The following is a 23,548-nucleotide window of genomic DNA, read 5'->3' as shown; positions in this document are numbered from 1 at the left end:
ATGGAGACGTCAGCATTGTTGCTCACCCAAACATCGTACAAGGCCCAGGACGGTCCTCCGCCGCCAACAATGAACTGGTCCCAAACGTCAAAAGTGCTGAGGTTGAAAAATCCCAATTGACACAATCGAATTCATCCTTCATAGCAAACCTCACCCCCGGACACGTGTAGCCTCTGTCTTCTTCGTTGAGATGCTCAAAAGCAAAGATTTCAAGAAATCTGGAAAGGGAGGGAGGACTGAGAAGATTGGCAACATTTCTTTTATTCAAATTTTATTGGAAGTTTACAAATGTATTACAGACATCAGTAAAACATATCCATTTTACAGGGCACGGATCTCAAGCAAAGTGTTCACAACAGTCTCTGGCAGAGCCCACACCAAAGGCCCGTTGAAGACCTTCTTTACAAATAGCTTGACACTCGACACACAACACAGAGTCTGGCCTGCCTCACCTTCTCAGACCCTCTGAGGTTTTGTTTATGCACTTGGAGTTAAAGCAGGAGATGGGCAAAGCAATCCTGTACAGGAAAGAATGTGTTTAGGAGAGGGAAAAGTGCCAAAGTCCTAATTTGCTAAGGAAAAGGAAGGACTCGTAGACCTTAGAATGTTAAGTCAGGGTCCATCATTGAACCAAAATGCTTTATGGAAACACAGGAATATCAACTAGAGAGGTTGGAGAACAGACCTTATTAGTGGGTAACTCTCTCCAAGAAATTTTAGAAAGGTGGGTCAGTGACCTATTGAACATGAATGGCCAAATGCCCAGTAGGGTGAAGGGATGTCTCCGAAAACGCTTAGGATAGAACATTTTTTCTCCATCCTACAAATTCATCGCATCTAAATCACCAGAAATGTTTTCCTACATGACGTGACTTTCCTCCCTCCTTTTTTTATTCCCCTTGGGGAAAGCTAGTTTTGTCAGCAGGAAGCTTATCAAGGAGTATAGCTCCCAAAAGTGAGTCATGGTTTATGGCAGTCTTGTGTTGACTGGGCTACTGTTATGAGAAAACGGAAAAGGAATCCAGTCCTTTCTTGGTCCTAACCCTGACAACTGCTTCCAAGTGGTCAGACAGACAAGCTCTGGTGTCTGCTGACGCCCCCAAGGGACCAAGCACCGGAGGCAAGGCAAAGCTGTCTTCATTTCTACTTCCTTTGTGCTTCGAGAGATGTACCTCAAAAGGCGGCAATCTGAAACTGCCTTCAAAATCAGGAAAGGAGGCTTCAGGAGTCCTGCAGTGGAAGGCTGGCCGTAGAGCCCATTCCAAAGCCTTGAAGCTGCTAAACAGTTGCTAATAGCAACTCTTCTCGCACGAAATATTCCGATAACTGGTTTCATTTCCCACTTTCCTTTGGTCATAGAGAGATCCTCCTTCCCAGACATTAGCATCTTGTTTCTGTTAGACAGAAATACACAAAGAGCTCTTCTCCTTGGAATGTAAAGATTTGTGTTATTTCTTGTTAGAAGGTGGTATTGGACAAAGAGTAAGATGGCCTCTTATCTGACCTCTGCAAAAGGATGGACAGAAGGTTGCCTGTCATAACTGGCCAAGAACACGGGAATGCAAAAGGAGGCCAAAGAGATTTGTCTTTGTTCTGCTTAAAGAAGTCAGCCTCCACTTTGGGCATCCACAAAGGAACTGGGCTCTCACAGCCATTTATGGAGGATGCTTTCTAAAAGGTTGGTGTACTCTTTTGGGCCCATGGCAAATGATGGAAAGGCAAATAAAAATCAGTTCACAAATGAGATTTGTTATCAAATGACCTTAGTTCTAATCAACTGATCCTGGCTGCTTGGAGTGTCACAGAGATTTCTGAGGCTGCATCCATGCTCCCTGGGAAAGCGTAGAGCAAACCACTGGTTTTATCAGCCGGGTCGCAGTGATGGCAAAGCACATGCTACATCCATGTCTTCGCTGGCTGGACCTGAACCCAGCAATGGTGAGGGGTACCCAAGAAGTGGAAAGCCACTGTCGGAGAAGGAAATAGAGTTTGTTGCAGGGCAAAAGCATCCTACAGAATGGGAAAAGTAGATGAGCAAGAGTTGTCTCCTGGTCCCCTACTGGAAAGACCCAATTGCTTGTTCACTGGGCTGAGGGCAGAAAGGAAGGACTAGAGATGAGAAGGTGAATGGAGAAAGAAGGCATCAAACAACCAACACTAGGAACGCTACCCGCCTTGAACCTGCGCAGGACCAGGGAGCACGGTGCTTTCCCTCACCTCATTCGCCTTCACACTTGATAGAGATCCCGAACTACAGGACAGAAGGAAGGGCACCTGAATGCCACAGTCCATGCCACCAGGCTGCTAAGAGAGCTGTTCACAGTATCAAGGGCTGTATGTATCGGCAGAGCCATTCAGGAAAGTGTCAATGGCTACTTCTTCCTGGGGAAGAGTCAGTTCTGTTGCCACTGAATTGAGCAGTGATAAGAAATGACCTGAAGTCCAAAGCAGTGGTTTTAACCGAAAGACAAGAAGACCAATTATGAAGAGAGGTAGAAAAAGCAAACCCAAGGCATTAGAGATGAGAGGAAACTAGGAAAAGATTACTTTTCTAGAACAGTCTATCGAAGCTGAAATGATGATCTAGGAAGAGGTGACGGTAAGCCCCACTCACTGGCAAAACTTGACCAGGAAGAGCTCGTGGTTATGATGGAGGGAGCCGGTGAGGACCCTAAGTTCCTGCCTCAGAAGAGAACACGTTGATCAATGTTTTTGGGAACGGGATTCTGTGATGTTAGGTGTAACTTATCACACATGGTGGAAATTCCTACAACAATGATATCCTGCTCTCTCCAGGGCATTCACTTGGAGGTCCCATCACCTTTGTGATGATTTGACCAGCCTCACGGGCATCGTCTGTAAGGTGCCTGACTGCATGGGGGGTGGGGAGAAGCCGCGATGGAGCACATGGAGGTGACCTTGGTTATAGACAGCGTGACCCTGAGGCTTGCATCTCAAAATATTTCACGCTCTGGCCAGTTGAGCTGCCGGATGCTTCCTGGGCAGCGAGCTCTGAAATCACTTATTCCTCTCACCCCTTCATGGGATGTGGCTACGGGTCGGTTTCTGGCCACCCTCTTCTTTCTGCCGATGGTGGCTCAAGCCTCATCTGGGGAAAGCAAGAGGTACTTTTGGAAAGGATGGAGTTAGAAAGCAGTTTTTACCAGGAGAATTTCTTTCATTGGATTCCAGGCCACAGAGGACAGACATTATTTTCAGCTGTTTGCTATGTTAAGCGATCTACTTTTGTCTCTCTTTTCTTTTTCCAAAATGCCTTTTTAGTCTCATCAATCGAGGAACTCAAAACTCCAAATTGGACTCGCCCGATTTCTACCAGAAACCTGCCACTTCAGTAGCATGGCGTTGCACATTATTTCTTAATCAGTTTTGCCAAGCAGTTTACAAACTTACTATACAAACGTAATAGAGTTAATTCTCCGGAGGCTTGGATAATTAATGAAGCATTTAGATATGAAGATAGCATGCGGAAAACAGCCACAACCAACATTTGCATTGCTTTTTTAAAAAATCAGTGACAATGACAAATGTCATATTAATACCTGAAAAGCAAATTATTTTAATACATCCTGAATGGAGTGCCATTTCCACGTCCTTTACAGCCTTCTTTTCCCAGACCCACCATTTGGGATGGTGTCTGAAAAGCCACTTTTCACATTCTCTCCATAAAAATATACTAGAAAATATTAACTACTATACTGAAAAGAGAGCACGCTCACCTCACCATGGCAGATGGCCACTGAGATACACCGTGTAACTACATCAACAGTACATCTCACTAAAGGTGGGTCCTCCGATGGATTATTTCAACTGCCACAATCCATTAAAGGGAGGAGGAGAATGGAAGAAAAAGCAAGCGCTTCATTTTGAACTGAAGCAAGGTAGGAAGTTTTATTTTACTATAAACAACACAACCGTTAAATGTCTTCTTCAAGCAAACTCACTTTTGAGCCCATTTTCTGTCTGACCAACAGTCCCCAAAGTTCAACATGGAAATCCCCCTCTGAACTGCATTTGTTTTTCAAGGTCATTACCCTGAAATCTCCCGAGCAGCTCCCTTTCCTGGGTAAACCCAGACACTCTGGTTACGGGGTGTGTTAAACTGGATTCTTTCCACAAGCACTGGGGGGGTTATTCAAGGCAGTGGTCACCTCCACTCTACTTCATTTCCAGAAGCTCTTCTTTGCTCTGACCTTCCTTCATAGTCCCCTTCAGTCTCTACCCTTGACCTGCTTTCTGCTTTCGAATTCCCTTGTTCCTTCTTCACGCATGACGTACGATCTAGAACACCCCGTCACTCCCAGAGCCCCGCCGAACATTTTGCCCCTAAATGTCTACTGCTTAAGTTCATTTGCACTGAGGACAACCGGTTGTCAGGCGAAGGCAGCTGTTCCGTCTGCCTTGGTAAAGGAAAGCAGATAATATAATCCAGGACACATGAGCACCAGAAAATAATGCCACATTCAAAACAACGTCATGCTGACATCACACGACGGGTACCACTCACAGTCACTTTCATTTCCCCCAAGGGACAGATCAATAGCAAGCAACTTCAATGTTCCCAGCAGGGATGGCGTTGCTCACGGGACTTGACGGACACTGGTTGGTTTCTCTAATTGGCAAAAGTTACGTTTGCAATAAAAAAAAAATTACTATCACTTTGTAGAGAAGGAATTCTACCGAGGGTGGGAGCAGATTTAAGGATGTCTCCTTAAGATGGAATGGAGCATAAAATACTTTGGGTGTAAGAGTTAATTTTTTTTTTCAGCCACAGAAAGTCAAATTGAATAAACTCCTTTGAAAAAAGGTCTCACTGACATGTAACAAATTTGTATAGAAAAAAGAAAAAAAAAAAAAAAAGGTGGTCCTGGACCACCCCTGAATACTACTCAAAGACAAAGCGGGGTGTGCATGCAAGTTCCACTGAGTCCTACGATATAGAAATTCCTTTGATATTACAAAATACAAAAATATTTTATCAGAACTCTCATTTACATTGCATTTACAATGGACATGTAAATAACTTAGTCTTGGGTCCTGGCTAATAAACAAATTACTTCACTGGAAAAAGGGTCCTAAAAGTAAGAGAACCAGAGAGGATATAAGCGAGCGGGAAACAGTTTGCCATCTTGCGAAAGGCGACTCAACACAGACTGACGGGAAGGAGGGGACCGACCCTGGCCTCCAGAGTCTACAGCGTTTCCAAAGTGAAATGTGCAAATAAGAGTCGACATGCCGAGAACTGTGTCTACCTATTGAGTCAGGCTCTAGCCTTGCCTCCACGACGGCCAGCATTTCCCTCTTCTCCTCCAGCAACCACCCCGAAAGCGCTTTAAAATTTAAAACAGTGCAAGTTTCTGAATGTACATTCTTAGCTCCCATCTTCCCCCATTCCCTGACCCCGATCCTATTAAGAAATGATACAGTTTTTGCTCTTTTGTCTCTTCCGGCTGTGCAACTGTCCCCTGCCCCCTAACGTGGAAGACTTGGGGAGGCCATACGAGCTGTATTTGTGCAACAGCTCGTCGCTTGTGACGTATCGCAGGCGCGCGGGCTGGGGGATGGGTTCTCCTAGGAAATAGCCCTCGTTGTCGGACTCCGAAGAGGAGGAGCAGGTGGAACACCAATCATACTCGGCGAAGTAGGGTCCCCACCGCTCCCCAAAGGCGTTCTGCAGAGCCAGGTCCGACACCGTTCTCGGGCACTGGCCGTACAGGTCCCTCCGGGACCCTTGGCCCAGGCTCTCCTGGAAGCTGCGCTGGCGCAGGAACTGGTCGTAGTCCTCCCTGGCTCTGAGGGGGGGCCTTTCTTTTAACCGGGAGATGGCCTCGCGCTCGCTGGCCAGGTGGAGGGCGTTGTCCGAGCGAGAGCGCCGGGAACGCCTGGAGCGGTGAGGCCGGAAGCGGCGACCGTCGTCGCGGGAGGTACTTCTCCTCCGCGTGCGCTCGCTCATGGGCTGGATCCTCATGCCCTCCTGCCCCGGCAGCTTGCTGCCTGCCATCCCCCCATCAAAATCGAAGCTCTGATGCAGCCTGCCGTGGGACTGCAGGTCTCTGTACCCGATGGGGTTGCCGAGCTGGTGGAGGTTTCCCTCCATCTCCTGGTACTGCTGGGCGGACAGCAGGCTGCGAACCGACTCTGCGCTCCGGAACTGCATGGACGAGTTAAGGGTGCCCATGTTGCTCAGCTTCTCAGAGACATTCATTCCAGAGTCTTTGCTGAGGTCAGGCATGGAAAACCGCGAGAGGTGCTCCTGGCGCTTGGCGCCACCATCTGCGGACAGGCCTGGGGGGAGAGAGGGAAGAGAGGTCCACGGAGGTTAATAACAGATGGTCAGTCTTGTTCATCGGAACCACCGGCTATCCAGGATCGCTGCATACGGTTGTGCAGTGGTACACTGCACAAAGGCTCTCTCGGAATGTGTGGGAGAGTTCTCCCCACTCCACAGGGGGGTAGTGCCCACCTAGAGAGGGCGCCTGGTTAAAATGCATCCACAGAGGGACATTTTATTAGTTACTAATTCCTCCAAAGGCTCATCGAAGTCACTAGGAGCGCATAGTACTTCTTATGCATGCTTCCTCTGTTTAGAATTTCACTTTACAAAATGCTTCAATTACTTCTTTGATCTCATGCTGCACTGTAAATACGTAGAACAGATACTTTGGATGTGGAAGTTTTCAGTGACAGATGCTGGGCCATGCCCAAGCACTTTCTACCAACACTGAGCCTCGCATCTAATCCCATGATACCAGACCAACTCACTTTCCTGTTAGTCTCCAGCAGCTTCGCCCTGTGCCTGCAGTCCCCAAGCCCCACAGCTCAAATGTCTGGAACACTAAGTGACTCCCTGCATGTACACAGAGGGATATTTACTCTCTCAGGATCTTTAGTAAATGACTGCTCCAGGGTTTTAAATGGGCCCCTAACAGCCAGAAGATGTGAGTGGGACTCTGGGATACTCCTTCTTCCCCAGGGGAGGCACTTTTTAAAACAACACCATGACCAGCGGGTATCTCTAACAATGGACCCATAGTCCCTGAGTGCTGTCACCGGCATTACTGAAATGAAAACCATTTTGCAGGTAGCGGGAGATTCCTGACTCGAGTAACTTCCATTTTGCGCACCCTAAAACAGCACTCTTGAAAGAGAAGCTTAAGAACGGCCCAGGTGGTGAAATCTCGGCATTTTCACTCATTATCTATTGGAAGATGAGCAACTTTGCCATTGCTGGTTGCAGGAAACATGTCTTTGGATTGCAATGGCCCATAATGACCCCTGCCAGTGGTCTTTCTTCCCTACCTGCTGGGGCCAACAACTCCACTCCCCTGACAAAACTAATGCTATGAGCACTTTGAAAAACTACCTAGCAATATTTGTTTAAGCTAAATACACACACACACACACACACACACACACACACACACACAATCAATGAAGCTGCTTTGAATATCTGTGTCCCTTTGTGTATGTGGACTTATGTGTTATTTCTGTTGGGTGTAAAATTAGAGTGGAGATTCTATGATTTTCCATTGCTACTCTTGATTATACACCAAACAGAAATCAGTTTATAGGTCCCAAAAATGTACAAGGGTATTCAGAGAAGCTTTCTTTATAGTAAGTTGGAACTATAAAGAACTCAGATGTCAATTAATAGGAAAAAGGATCAATAAATTGTCTTTTATACCGTTCCTCCTTAAAAGGAGTTAGGAGTCTGGAGAGGTGGCTGATTCCGGGAGAGGAGGAGGGAAGGTAAGAGATGAGCCTGGAACATCTTGCTCTGCCAGAACCGAAGGAAATGAAACGTGAGGGGCTCTCACTCGCCAAAGCTGAGCACTTGAACATCGAAACATTAAAAATAGTAATGATTCATAAACCACTGAAAAAAGAGGAAATCATGAGTCCCTACTGATAGCAGATAAATACACCAATAAACAAATGGGGGAGAAGACTAGGCTCTTGTATACAGTAGAATGTTGAGCAGAATGAGTACGCATAGAAGGGGTGCCGGATTTGGAAGACCACCATTTTGTAACCCCTGTACGTAAAGACTGCTTCACACAAGAGTCAAATCATGCTCAAGTCAGGGGGGTAAAATTTGATGGGAGAGCAGGATATTTGCATGGTGTTAAGTGTTTCTCCATGTATTTATTAGTTTGTAAGGAAAAATCATTGATGACGTGGAATTGGACATCACGTGTCTCCCGACGTAGGTCCTGACCTACGTCGCTCATGCAGTGTTCCTGACTGGATTCAGAAGGAAACATCAGATAAACTCCCAAATGAAGAAAATTCTATTAAGAAAAGAAAAGGGACTATAGCCTTAAACCATTTTTTCCCCACTATCATAAAAGTCTGAGGGAATGTTCTATGCTGAAGAACACAAAGGAACCATGGCAGCAATATAGAATACCTGATCCCTCTGGAACCTATTCTCTAGTGAGAATGTTATAGAGCACAACTGTGGAACGACTGACAAAAATTGGGACATGGGCAATTAATAACCATATTATGCTAAATCTACTGTGGTAATTTTGATAATGGTGGTTAATTATGATAATGTTGGAGAAGATCCCTTCTCTTGGGAAATACACGGGGAAGAATATGGTAGTACATGGCTGAGCCGGATGTGACTTCCTCTCAAATGGTTCAGGAATACATTGTGTGTGTGTGTGTGTGTGTGTGTGTGTGCATGCACGCACAAGAGAGAACCAACGATAAACTAAACACAACACCATGCAAATATCTTGCTCTCCCTTCAAATAGCACTGTATGTAACAGGGTAAACTGTTAACCAGAGGTGAATCTAGGTAAAGAGTACATTCTGGGTATTGTTTGTTCCATTTTTGCAATAAGCTTGAAATTATTGTGAAATAAAAAGTTTCCTAAAAATTGTAGTGTATGCATATATAATGGTTTGGTTTTCCATGCACAAGGAAGTTACTGGGGCTGGGGGGTGGCCGTGTATGCAATTGGCATCTAATGGGCAGAGGGCAGAGAGATGTTGCTGAATGCCGTACAGTGCACACACAGGACAGTTTCCACAACAAAAAATTATCCAGCCCCAGAGGTCAGTCATGCCACAGCTGAGGAACCATCATATGGGGGAATTCCACACAACGACGAGAATGAACAACGACACCCAGCAACGGGGATGAATGTCGCAGAAAATGCTGGCAGACACAAAAGAGTATGTGCTGTGTGAGCCCATTTATATGAAGTTCAAGAGCAGCCTGAGACTGTCTACGGTCAGGTCAGCGGGAAGGGACGTAAGGGAAACTTCGAGGGTGCTGGAGATGTTTTGTATCTAGATCTCGGTAATGGTTATAAAAAGATACACAAAAAAAAATCCTCGAGGTGCAGTTTTAATATTTTGTTTTTTTACCTTCTATAAGTTATACCTCAATAACATGGCATAAAAATAAAGCAGTGTTCTCATTAAAGAGCCAAATTTAAATGCTGGATATGCCTGTGGAGAAACTATTCTGCCAACCACGACACTTTCATATAGATTTTTTTAATTCTATTACTGGGGTAATTGTCAGGGCACGAGGGGATGAGTTCTTTAACTCCCACTTTCCCTGCTGCTTATCTCTGACACGCACATCATAAAAGCTGATTTACGACAGCCTAATCACTTCCAGAACCTCTCCAACCTGCGGGCGGAGAGGACAGGACAGCAACCAAGGATGATGAATGAGTCGTCGGAGCAGATGAACTCCATCCAGTAGGGAAGGAAAAAAATTCTTCAAAATCACCGGGAAAAGTAAAAGCTATAGGTGGGTGCAGTGATCTTTGCTGGGCTCTCTCCTCAAGGCCTGGAGTGGAATCAGGGTCAGTATCCACAAGCGAGTGAAGACCATAAATTCCCAAACAAGCTGTTTTCCTGACCCTGTCTTTTCTAAGCCCCCAAGTCAAGCGTTTCTGTATGTGAACAGATTCTTATTTCAGTGAGGAGGTTAACAGGAAGAAGGGCAGCTTCAGTCCCCCTGGGAGGTGATCTTGCCCTCTCGTGCTGTACTTCTGTGTTCTGGGCAATCTCAGGATAACCTTAACCACCTCAACCCTCCCCAGAAGAGAAAAATGCTCTGTCAAGAACAGGAGGGACCCGTTGCCCAGCCCACGGCCTACGACTGATTGCTTATCCCAAACATAGGCTATTCCCTCGGGGACATGGGGATGGGATTGGAAATGCTACCTGCTCACTGAAGACATTATTAATACATTAATTTACTTATGAATAAACCTTATTGATTAACTCAGATTTTTCTCCCGGGTCTTCCCGCACGCAGAACATGAACAGAAATGGCCGACGTTGCCCACTGATGAGCATCAATCATGCATTTGCCCCTCAACAGGTATCTCTGTGGTTAATTTCATTATTGGCAAAGTCCAGAGTCCTTATGCAGACCTCAAGACCCTCAGGGACCTCCAAGATCACCCACAAAATGCTCTTCCCAGCTTACTTGGCTTCAGCTGTATCTTCACTACCAGCAAGCCCATTCCAGCCCTCTTTGAAAAACCCTCCCCTCCACTGTTGACTTCCACTCATCACTAATGTCACCTCTTCAGAGATGCCTGCCCTGATTGCTCTAAGTATCAAGTTATCCCCCCAAGAACAGTCACTTTGTAGCCTTGACTTCTAACGTCCCCATCCTGACTTACTTTCTTAAGTTCATATGTTTGCAGTTGAATGGATGTCCCCTGGGAGCAGGGATCATGTCCCCTGTTCATCGGACTCCCCCAGAACTAGGAGTGCCCCCCTGGTGCTCAAAATATGTACGGAATTAAGGTCAATGAAGCCTCACACTGCCACAGCGAGGAAAAAGCAGCTACCCTCTGACCTGGAGTGGGCCAGGACTTAAAGAACAGCCAATTGTAATTCAGACATGGGGGATGCCAACTGTCAGGAACAGAAACTCACGGTCACACATGTCAATCTCATTGTCTGTGATGATTCGTTATGCGGCCTACAATCTGGGGCTTCTCCAATTCTAAAGTTGAAGAATGGGTGGTTTATAATTAGCTCCTCGATCTGCACAAAGTGTATGGGCTTATTAATCACAGCTCTGGAGATGTGTTTAAATTAGCAGCTTCCATGCGCCCAAGACAATCACCAATTATACCTCAACTTGAGAAACCCTCCCTCCCTCCCTGCGAGCTGAGCTGGAGAGCCACTCCCTGGCTGAGTGACTTGGGGAAATCTTTGGGCCTCTAGAGACACATCTCTAAAATGGGTATAACAACAGTATCTGAGTTTGGAAGTTGTAGCAACATTAGATGAGGAGAAATGTACTTTTCCTCGTTAAGACTCATCACAATTGCAGTACCTCCGTGTGGTCTCTCTTTCACCTTCAACTCCTGGGCTAGTCTAGAACCTCCAAGAGGAACTAACTCCTGTTTGCCAGCCCTCATCTCGCTGCCTGGTATCGTGGTATTCTATATGCTGGAAGAAAGCAGTCAACAAGACCCCAAGCTGCCAGTGAAAGAAGGCGTGCCCCAAGAATTTTATACCCAGCCAACTGTAAAGGCAAACAAATGCTTCAAGGTGTGATCCTATGAATGAACGAATCCGAGAAAGACGACCCACCCAGGCTAGACACATGGCAATGTTCACTGAAGAGGAGCTGCTGTTAAAATGATTTGCACCTCCGAACTGCAGCTGGGGATGCTTCTCTACACAGAGGAAATTCATCTCTTTATTCCATTTGTCTGTGCAGCACGAGACTCAGTGTCAAATCACTGCATATTGATAGAGCCCAACCAAATGGGGCTCTAACATGTCACTCTCTCCTGTTGCAATAGACACACTTTATTTTCTTGCTGCCCAAGCCATGATGTGTGCACGTGCATGCCTGCAAGCCAGGTGTGGTGGGGGAGGCAGAGACTGCCAACTCCATTCTCTGGGGAGCCCGTAGAGTCTGACCCCACATGTGACACTGGCATGATCACAGCACCCCAACACATTCTGGAGAAGCTGGCTGAAGAACCCCATCTGATTGCATGAGACATGGATACAAAGTCATTCCCTCTCCAGGGGAACTCTTTGTTTTTAATAGACAGAGAGGGTCTTTTCCTCCCCAAATACTGCAGGATGTATGAGCAGGGCTCCATGGTGACTGGGAAGCTAATGGCCTACATCTATCCTTATCCCAGGGATCGGTGTGGCTGGGAGCGACACGAATGCCCAGGGGCTGCAGGTTTCTGTCAGCACCGCAGGCCTTGCCCCCACAAGGAGAGGTCCGCATGGAATTTCGCCTGTGCTCCTATGTGGTTAAACTGTCAGCACAAAGCTACAGCCGGGGTGCTGTAAGCAACACGAGCATGTCAGTCTCAGCAACAGCCCCGCACTGCAAGTGCAAGGTCTCATAGAAGCGGCGACAGCGAGAAAAATCAATACCTTCAAAGAATGCCCTGGGTCTGATGGAAGAAAGGCACTTTTTGTGGTGTTTCGTCCCTCCGTTTATTCTAAGAGCAGAAGGTACGCACTCAAGTCCGGAGAGAAGGCAATGCGGACTTCAAGGTAACACAGCCCTTTGCTACACCTTTCTGTTCCTTATTTACTGTGCTTTCTAGTCCTGTCCCTCCTCTCCAAAAAAACTGGCACAGGAAGACATAGCTGTGTTTCTGCCAGCCTAAACGGTGCACTCTCATTTTACATTTCTGTGCAGTAAAAGAAAGAATAACTACTCATCTTAGCCGTCCAGACATTTACGACTCATGATGAGGATTTAGTTCTCTTGCGGTAGGGTTTTCCCTTTATGACTCTTTTTTTTTTTTTTCTCCTGAAGCAGAGACATGAGTAGGAACTGTCTGGGATAGGGGTTTGCAAACTAGAGCCCATGGTCCAAATTCAGATCACTACTTGTTTTTGTAAATAAAGTTTTATTAGAACATGACACACCTATTCACGTGCACACTGTCTAGAGCTGTTCTCCTACTACAATGGCAGAAATGAGTAGTCACGACAGAGACTGTATGACCTACGAAGCCTAAAATATTTATCATCTGGTCCTTTCTAGAAACCGTCAACCTCTGGTTTAGAACCTCTGGTTGAGAAGCTGAATCAAGCCCAAGCTTCCCCAAAGTCATGCACTCTGCACAGTCTGAGTGTCTCAGAGCCTGCAGAAAATGTCTTTGAGGGACACGCGGATTCAAGTGTGTGTGGGGGTAGTTTGATCAGGTCCCTTAGGATTCTTTTTCAACTAAGTCAATTGATTTCATCAACACTCAGAATTTCAAATTGGCAACAGCTGGAGAGAAGCTGTCATCTGGGCAGTGGAGTTTAACCACCACCACATGTTCTTCAGTGACAGAGCACGGAATGTTCGAACAGAGCAGGACAGGGAAGGCTGCGGGGTGGGGCTGGAAAGAGAGGGAGAAGGGGAAAGGAAAGGGAGCAATTATGGATACACTCAAAATTCCTCGCTACTAAGAGTGTGACATGTGGCTAGCGGCAACGGCGTCCTCCCCAGACGTGCGGAATCCCGACCTGCCTTTGCATTCGAGCCTGTGGTCATTCACATGCCCTTGAGGGTTAGAGGAACACGGTGCCGGACTTGTGACAGAGTTCAGGGACAATCTTCTTTGCAGCTAAAGGTGCTTTGACTCCAGGAAACCCCACGCCCTCAGACGCTGACTGATTCAGGGTTCCTCAACTTGGGTCCGATTAGCATGTCGGGCAGGATGATTTTTGTTTTACTGTGTGGGGGCTTCTGTGTGCATCACAGGATGGTTAGCGCCGTCCCTGGGCTCTACGCACGAGAGGCCGGCAGCACACCCCTCCACTTGTGACAACTCACCATGTCTCCAGACAGCGCCACATGTCCTGTGGGAGTAAAATGGCCCCAGCTGAGGACTGCTGCTTGAATAGATCCAGTGCTGGGGCTGCTGCGGACCACAGCCTCAGAAGGGCTCTGCTCCTGACCTCCCAGCAAAGCTGGGTCAATCCTGCTTCACCCCACCACACAAATGCGAGCCTGACTACCAGACAGGCTGGACACCCTCTCTTTCTAGAGAAGGATGAGTTTGGGGGTGGTAATGTCTCCCAAATCAGGGAGCTGCAAAGTTGTCTCCTCTCTAAACTCCCCTCAACACACCCACTCCTGACAGTCTCTCTCTCCCTCGGTGGGTTTCAAGAGTTCCCTGTGGTTAAAGCCTTCACTGTCTCATTTTCCTCCTCCATCTGAAGCGTTTGAAATCTCGAGCCCTGACGCAGCTCTCTTCCTTAACTCTGGTCACAGCCTGTCTAGTGGGTCCCCAGCGACGAGCTGGTCATAAGTGCTTACAGTCACGTGTCTGCCATCTGCTCCTGGGGTTCCAGGAAAAGTGCTGGCAGATGCAAGACACAATTTTCTTCAGGCAGCTGCTGCCGAGAGGGAGGCTGAGGCGGGCTGGGGGGAGAAGGTGCATGCTTCTGACTTCACACCACCCCACTGCACGCCGGATGCCCCTCCGGGGAAGGGCCCTTTCCCCGTCCCTGACCACTCCGTGCGACTGGCCCCAAATCAAGAACAGCTGCTTCACAACCAGCTGGTTCTCAAGGAGGCCATGACCAATGCTGGTTTCCCCAACAGAGGCATTGGTTTTAGCAGCATCCATTCCAGAGACTTGCCTTTGAGCCAGAGTGGTTGGGAAGTGACAAGTGTCACAATAGGACTAAAACCGCTTTTCTGGCAGACCCAGGACAGTTACCAGAGACAGCCTGGTCAAGATCGAAACCCTGATTCAGACTGGAGGCCCCTTGCCTTCTATCTGCTGAATTGCTCATTAACTTCCTCGTAAAGTTACCCCAATAAAGATCGACGTGTAAGGTAGTGAAGGGGGAGACCAGGAAGTGACAGTTCTAGAAACATGTGGGGTGAATTTTAACTCCTATCCGGCTCCGTGGGGGACTGTGGCTGCCTAGCCACAGAGCCTATTGCTAATTGAAAGGATGCATAAAAAATTCAAACCAGGTGAAGATTGTTTGCCAGGGTTTGCTCTGGGCTCACACTGACCCCATGCTGCTTTCCAGAATCCATTTACCCAAGTCAACAAGCAGACCACACTGGAGTCTATGTTTAGGAAAACACTTGACGACACAGGACAGAAGCTCAACGGCTCTCCAGCGGCAGAGAATGGGCAGCCAGGCCCTTGGAGACCCGTTTGGTCTCTTCAAAGATTCTAGACGAAGCCCTGCCCCTGCCAGGCTCTGTGAAGCAGGCCCTTTCTGGTGACACCTCAAAAGGATCTGACACGGTACAGGGAAGACAGACAACTCAATCCGCACATCAGTACAGCTGTTACTGTAATCACAGGAGGGAGGAAACGCAATGCTCTGAGACAGAATAAAAGATGAGCTCTACCTAGATGGAGCACTGGCAGAGAACCCTGCGGTGGTGGGCGATAATTATCCTAACACCTAAAGGATGTGAAGGAGCCAGCCGTACACACCAAGAGTGGGCAAAGCGTTCCTTGCAGAGGGAACGAGAACATTCTGTACCAGAGAAAGTTACGCGTGCTCTAAGAAGGGACAGTAGGGCTGTGTCACGGGAGCACAGCGCACAGTGTAAGTCGGGGTGAGGACAGGGAGGCAAACGGGAGCCAGAGGGAGGTTCCTCCAGGCCACCTGGGGTTTGAAAGTGTCCCTCCCGTGCTTGTCTGCAGGATTACTAAAGCCCCCGAGAGGCAGCACAGGGAGTGGCGGAGAGCACTGGCTTCGACGGTCACTTTGCCGCTCTGTCTCCTAGAGCTCTGCCTCCGCAGGCAAGGCCCTGGCCTGCGTGGTGCCTCAGTTCCCTCATCTGTAACATGGGAAGAGTAGACTCCACCTCACTTCCGGTGACAGTGAGCATGAAGTGGGTGAAAACACCAACTTAGAACAGCTGCTGCAGCGCCATTGGCCGGAATGTTCTCATCGTCTTTCACCTCCTATTTGTCACTTTGCAAGTATTTTTCTGCCTGTTGTCAGAGCGCTAAGCATTGAGATGCAAGTTTTTCAAGTAGGGAACAGAGAGCTGGAATAACGTGCCCAAGGTCACACAGCAGCCACTTCAGAACTCCTACTTCCTGCCTTTCATTTGTGTGAGTAGAAAGAGCACAAGGAATATGGCCACCGGGCGTTAGTCAGAGATCTGAGACACGGGAGGCAAAGGGAGAAGTGAAGAACCATCCACACATTCGAGCTTTGAACCAGGGGCCACAATTCACAAAGTCCTTTTCATTAATGGATAACTTCCTGTTGCGTAAATATGAATGACTGCTACACGCAACAGCCTGGACGAAACTCAAGTGAGAGGCGCCAGGCACGAGAGAACACACATAGTACGATTCCATTGATATAACTTTAAAAACCATCCCAAACGAATCCGGACTGTTTGAAGTAGGGACAGCGCTTGCTTTGGAGATGAGGGAGGGGCAGCGGGCAGGAGGGGCATGAGGGGGTTGCTGCGGCCTGGGGGTGGTCTAGTGCTTGACCTGGGCAGTGGTGCAGGAGTGCAATAATTCATTGAGCTGCAACTCATGATTCCTGCACATTTCTGCTTGTTACATATCCATAAAATCTTTATTAAAAATGATCACAAAGAGAGGCAAGAACGTACTCACGACAGCTTGAAAGGTGAATATGTATAACGCAACCCCCTTCTGGTACACAAGACAGGTATGGCTGGGACCTGTGGGTCCAACCGGAAGTAAATATGCTAGGCTTTGCTTGGTCTGAAGGGTTACGTTCCCTTCTTTCCTTTTTAAATTGGAACGCACAAGGACATTCACCACCTACGGTCTCATTCCTGGGTACACTGACACATATATCCCACCTACCTGTCCACAAGCCTCTCTCCCCCACTTACGCACATGCATTTCCCACCCATGGCGGCCAGATTGATAAGAGGATAAAGTTTGGATGAAAGTGCTTAATAGATTTGAGGGGCAGTATACAATGTCCTCTTTAAAGCTCGGGACCCTTACTTCTCAAGATCCTACTTACACACAGCTGGGAACTGACAAAGTGCTGTTTTTGGCATAAAAGTTCATGACATCATGTATGACGGACCCAATGACTGGGCTGACTGATGGGTGAAAAGATACAATGAAGGACAGGTAGATGGCGTGGCTTTAAAGGGATGGGTGGATGGCATGAAGAGCTGAAAGGGTGGTGATGGAATGAAAAATGGATGAATTAATGAATGCATGCAAAATGATACATGTATAGAAAGAGACATGGTTTTGGGATTTCATCAAGATCTTATAAATTCAAGCTACGGAATATAATTCTTGGGTAAGAATTAAGTTTCAAGTAATCATTATTACTTCTATTATTAATTTGCACTTAAGATACTCTTCATTGGTGTCTCCCTCCATGTCTGGAGGGAAAGGAAGTGTGGTACCCACAGGTGAAGAACTGAAAAGAGAAAAAAAAAGAGACAAGCAACTTGCCCAAGGTCATGGATGATGATGGGAATCTGACAAAGGCAGGGACTGAATTAGTTCTCCAGACTTCCAAAGGCAGCTTCTTCTCAAACTTGAGCCGACGTGCAAGTCAACCAAGTATCTTCTTAAAATGATGATTTGGATTCACTGCATCTGGGGCTGGGTCCACGATTCTGAATTTCTAACAAGCCCCCAGGACATGCTGATGTTGTTGGTCCACAGACCACACTTGAAATAGCAAAGGTCTGGGTACTTTCCTTTATCATGAACTTGGAAAGAAAGCTTGGTTTCCCTTGTTTCTCATAATACATCCAGGAAGGTGTTGATCGCAGATCAACCAGAGTGCTATTCCTGAGCATGTCATGCCCCCAAGTTTCTGGCCAGGGGACCAAAGAACTCTGAGAAAGAGGGAGAGAAAGTACAGCCTTGCTCTACCCTCTTCCCTTCTTCTCCACTTATCAACATAAATGAAGCTGCCACCAACCCATTTCCCTGCTTTCTTTCTTTCTTTTTTTTTAAAGAATTTATTTATTCATTTGAGAAAGGGAGAGAGAAGAGCGAGAGCATGCTTGCACACAAGAGAGCACGAGCCAGGGAAGGGGCAGAGGGAAAGGGAGAAACAGACATCCCACCGATCAAGGAGCCGGACGCGGGGTTCGATCCCAGGATCCTGAGATCATGACCGGAGCCCAAGGCAGATGCTTAACTGACTGAGCCACCCAGGTGCCCCCATTTCCCTGCTTCTGACAAGACCAAAGCCAGGACTGAGTTCTTAGAAAGCATAAAAACCGTGAACCTGGGCATGCAAACGTCCCTTCCTGCTCTCGATCTGTGCCCTTCACCAGGCTTCCTGAGGCAGCCTGGGCTTGGCTGGTCTCACCATCCACACAGATGGAATAAGCAGCTGCTAGCCCAGGAGGCGCTGGGAATCCAGAGTTCTCCAAAGCCCTCAAACCTCTCTCCTTCTAACTTGCCAATGGCACACATATCCCAGTCTGGGAGTTAAGGAAGCTTTTCCAAAGTATCCTCTCTGGATGATGCGAGAAAGGATTCTGTACACAAGCAAGCTTTGGTAATTTCAGAAGCACTTCCCAAAACCTTTAACTGGCTTAAGTGCAGTAGGAATTACCATAAAGAAGATACTTTGACAATAGAGCCCCTTCCCCACCTGGCTCCACCCACACTCAAAAGGACACATTTTGGGAAACAGTGGCTTAACAATGATTTCCTGTTCAAATCCAAACATATCTGCTTACAATTTCTATCCCTTTCGCCAGAAGAGTGCCATATGCAGTGGAAACTGAAGCATAGGGCAAAAAAGAAATAATCAGTAAAACCGATCCTGTCTTTATTTACAATTTTTAAGTTTTGTTAATCATGGATTTTTGCATGAATTTTGATTCTTCAAAATGCTGCAGTGAACTATTGCTTATCTTGATTACTGAGTTTTTGGCACTCCTTTCAATTCCGTATCCACGGGACATGCCTCATGTGCCTCCCCCTGCCCACACCCCACCAGACATGCCACTCCCCTTTTACCTTATTCAAACCTTTCATTTCCTTCGTGAAATTCCACGGATGTACATTTCCTGTAAACCGTGTTGACTAGGATAGTGAAAAAGTAATTGGTCTGGATAGGGAAGGACCTGGAGTCCAGTCACAGCTCCGCTGCACACTCCGGGAAGACTGAATACATCACTTCTCCCCTCTGAACCTCAGCTCCTCTTCTGAAGCTGTACTAGAGATTCTCTGACCTTCTCCCAGCTGTGACTCTGTGATTTTTTTTTTTTAAAGATGGTTCAAAAGCCTTTTTTGTCTTTTGTTTCTATTGAGATATATTTGACATATAACCTTGTATTAGTTTCAGGTGTACAACACAATGATTGGATATATGAATATATTGCAAAATGATCACCACAATAAGTCTAGTTAATTTCCATCACCATATGAAGTTCTAATTTTTTTGTGATGAGAAGTTTTAAAATCTCTTCTCTCAGCAACTTTCAAATCTACAATACCATCTTATTAACTACAGTCACCATGTTGTATATTACATCACCAGGACTTACTATTTTTTTAAATTGAAAATTTTTAAAGATTTTATTTATTTATTTGAGAGAGAGAGAGAGAGAGACAACACAAGTGGAGGCTAGGGGCAGAGGGAGAGGGAGAAGCAGACTCCCTGCTGAGCAGGGAGCCTCACGTGGGGCTCGATCCTGGGACTCTGGGATCATGACCTGAGCCAAAGGCAGACACCCAACCTACTGAGTGACTCAGGCACTTCTTTTTAAAAATTTTTTTTAAAAAGATTTATTTATTTTAGAGAGAGAGAGAGACACAGAGAGAGAGAGAGAGAACGGGGGAGGGGCAGAGGAAGAGAGAGAATCCCAAGCTGACTCTGCACTGAGTGCAGAGCCCCATGTGGGGCTTGATCTCACAACCCTGAGATCATGACCTGAACTGAAATCAAGAGTTGGATGCTTAACTGACTGAGCCACCCAGGCACCAACCCCCTGGGATTTATTTATAACTGGACATTTGTACCTTTTGACCCCCTTCACTCATTTTTTTTTTTTAAGATTTTATTAATTTGTCAGAGAGACAGACAGAGAGAGAGAGAGAGCAAATGAAGGGGGAGCGGTAGGCAGAGGGAGAAGCAGGCTCCCTGCTGAGCAGGGAGTCCGATGTGGGACTCCATCCCAGGACCCTGGGATCATGACCCGAGCTGAAGGCAGACGCTTAACCGACTGAGCCATCCAGTGCCCTCCTTCACTCATTTCTGTGAAAGTTTGTGATTTTGATTCTATGATCCAAGACACCTCCCATTATCAGATCAGTATGGATTATCATATAGGTACCAGCAGCCTAATCCCCAAAGGAACGGTGTCTGATCAAAGGGGTAAACGAGAGAGCAAGGAAAAGGATTGGAGTGTTGTCTGAAATGAAAACACTTAGGAGATTTCCAGACAGTCAGGGAACATGTAAGGGTGTCATCTCTTGACAGAAAGAAAGTGAGAAAAGGAGAGACCTAAACCCAAGATTTGTGTATTTCATCACTGCTCATTGCGCCAAACCTATTGCTAGGTCCCGAGTGGATCGTGCAGTCCCTGTTAGCCTGGGCTTTGTTCCCAGAAAGTCAGAACGGAACGGCCAAGGCTCACTTGAAAACAGAGTGGGGTCCTGACAGCACCTGTTTCAGAATCGCCTGGGCAGCTTCTTTAAATGCAGTGTCCAGGTTCCTGTCCCAGACCTACCGCATCAGGACTTTCGGGAGTGGAGCTCAACACTGCATTTTCAATGAGTGTTTTGGTTGATGTTGATGCCTTTCTCAAATTAAAAAAACCCACTGCTTTGAAGTCAGAGGACTGTGAATAAATAAACAGGTCAGCCCCCCTCAGTAGCCGGCAACCTTGGAATTCAGAGTCTGAAAAGCCGCCTGTTATATAACTCTACCTCGCCAGTGCCAAGCAAGGTGCGAGGATTCTGCGACCTGCCAAGCCCTGAGCTGCTCTCAGACGCAGGCTTTCCAGGACAGTCTGTGTTACCTTTCCCACCAGATCTTGGCTGGTGAAGACTGATGACTTAATTCCCCGGCCCCTGCCACTAAGTGTGGTCCCTGTGCCAACCCAGCCAGGGTGGATGGCAACCCAGCTCCCCTGGAAACTGTTCAGATGGCTAGCTCCCGAGAAACCTATCAGGCTGCTGGAGAATGTAGACAGGGAGGGATTTTACTTGGTCTGACTCCAACTCTTGGGCCATCAGAGCTGTTCTCTGCTCCAGGAGCACATAAAACCCCCAAATATCAGAGCAGGTGGGGGACCACACTGGGCATGTTCTGTAGTCCCCGTCTTCAAGCAGGATTTTTGGTCCTACCAAGGGCCCAGCTCAGAGTTTGTCTTTCGATGAAAGTACAAATTTATACTATCTCGAAGAAGGCAATTTGATAGTATCTACAGAAACTTGCAATGTGCCTATCCCTTGGTCTGGAGGGTCCCACTTCTAGGGATTAATGCTATGGAAAAACATGAACAAGCACGCAAATACAAGTAAAGAATGTGTGCCGAAACACAAACTGTAACAGTGAAAAACTGGAGAAAATCCAAGTGTCCAGCAATAGGGGATGTGTTAGAAGCATGGTGGTGCCACCATACAATGAAACACCATGTAGCTTCATATAAGTTAGAGCTACACACACCAACAGGGAAAGAGGAACAAGATTTACTGTTAAGTAAAAAAAAAAAACATTGCGAAATGGTATGATGACTTTTTTGTTCATAATCATTTATCTGTCAGTGTATGCCCAGAGACAAATACTAATGGAATAGTCACCTAATGGTGGGTGGATGCAAATTATGGGATGATTTCAATTTATATAGTACAGTTGACCCCTGAACAGCATGGGTTTCAACTGTGTGGGTCCACTTATACATGGATTTTTTTCTTTTTTGATACAGCGCAGTGCTATAAATGTATTTTCTCTTCTTTATGAGTGTCTTAACATTTTCTTTTCCCTAGTTTACTTTATTGTATAAACATAGTATAGAATATATTTAATATAAAAAAAACGTGTTAACTGACTGTTTATGTCTTTGGTAAGGCTTCCAGGAAACAGGAGGCTTTGAGTAGTTAAGTTTTTGGGGAGTTGAAAGTTACATGCAGATTTTCGACTATACAGGGGTTTGGTACGCCCAACCCCATTTTGTTCAAGGGTCACCTGTATATATTTCTGTAATTTTGTAATATTATAAAAACGATTTTTGTTTGTAATTTAGAGAAGACAATAAAATTACACGGAAAAAGTTGGGAGCCCGTCCCTTTTTACCTTGGCCCACCTCTCAGGAGAGCTAGACGCAAGACGCTTTCTCCGGGGCTGAAACGGAGCCCAGGACAAGGATATTGAGCACAAAGTCTACCCTTGACAGAACGCTATGAGACACAGCAAAGACAACAAATTCTACCCCAAATCTTGTGCTAAGTTATTCGGAACTGTTTGTGATGGAATATATCTGGAGTTCACAGGGAAGCACGGGAAATCAGGGCCGGTGGTTCCAGATCTCAAACTGTCCCGTCTCCACCCACACCTTTACCCCAAAGCTCTGAACCCAGACAAAGGACGTGCCGTTTCTAGGGCTGGTGTTAAGTATGAGCCACAAGGACATTTATGGTGGTCATCACTATGGCCAAACAACGCTGTACGAGGAACCGTGTCCCGGTGTTTAAAGGCTCTGGACTCGGGCTGCCTCTCCTCAGCTGTGTGATCTTGGACAAATCCCTTAACCTCTCTCGGCCTCTGTTTTCCCATCTGCAGAATGGAAGCTCATTTGTCCAACATGTACTTCATGACTGCCTACCATGTGTGAGATTTCCCAAATACCCAACATGCGTCAGACAACGTGCCAGCTGCTGGGGCAACAGCAGTGAAAGCAAACCGGATGCCAGTCTCTGCCCTCAAGCTGTTTCCTCCAGGTAGGGGAGGGAGACAATCAACAAAATAAGCCTGAAGTGGCAAATAGTGCTGCATGCTTAGAGGAATGTAAGGCAGGGAAGAGGGAAGGGAAGCATTTTGTGGGGGGCGACTAGACCTCACCCTTACCGAATGAGCTAATGCATGTTAATGCTCTAGGCTTAGCCCCAATCCACAGCAGTTAGTCAGTAACTACGGCCATTACTACCAAGACTACCATTATCACCAGCACTGTCCCCCGCTCCTCCCCTCCACCCCCTCAGCCAAGTCCTGCCCTTCGTAAGTTTTTCTCCATTGGTATTTCACAAGAGGTACATATTAAAAATTCAAATTTGAGTATTTACCATGGACAAAGCACACAGCTAAACAATTTTACACATCCAACCTCATCTGATTTTCACGAATCCCCTAAGAGTAGGTTTTTATACTCTCGTTTTTTTAAAATTAAGAGGAGTTGGAGGCTCAGGGAGGTTGGGGCGGGGGGGTAGGTGGGGGGGGGGTGCAGATCACACAGGGAGAGCGCAAATCTGAGTTAGCCTGACAGAATTCAGAGCTCTTCTACCTCCCAGGCCAGAAAGACAGACCCTACCTGTCCAGCTCAGAGCAGGCAATGCCTTTCCTGACAACCTGGAGACTGTGCCCACGTGCCCTATGGAG

The 23,548-nt window shown here is 46.8% G+C and overlaps 1 protein-coding gene across 5 annotated transcripts in view; it reads right to left on the bottom strand.

The window, feature by feature from the left end:
• Positions 1–222: 222 nt before the first annotated feature.
• PRICKLE2 (prickle planar cell polarity protein 2) overlaps positions 223–23,548 on the bottom strand; it is a 311,761-nt gene continuing 288,435 nt past the window's right edge. For all 5 annotated transcript variants that reach the window (XM_045807536.2, XM_045807533.2, XM_045807534.2 and 2 more), the window contains one exon: positions 223–6,303. In XM_045807536.2, coding sequence (XP_045663492.1) covers positions 5,429–6,303 — 875 coding nt within the window. In that variant the 3' untranslated portion in view covers positions 223–5,428. The remainder of the gene's footprint in view (positions 6,304–23,548) is intronic.

Source organism: Ursus americanus, chromosome 14 (genome assembly GCF_024610735.1).
Source record: "Ursus americanus isolate L20-20 chromosome 14, mUrsAme1.1.p, whole genome shotgun sequence".
NCBI lineage: Eukaryota > Metazoa > Chordata > Mammalia > Carnivora > Ursidae > Ursus > Ursus americanus.
Note: the sequence above shows the minus strand (reverse complement) of the source record. Positions and strands in the feature narration are given on the sequence as shown.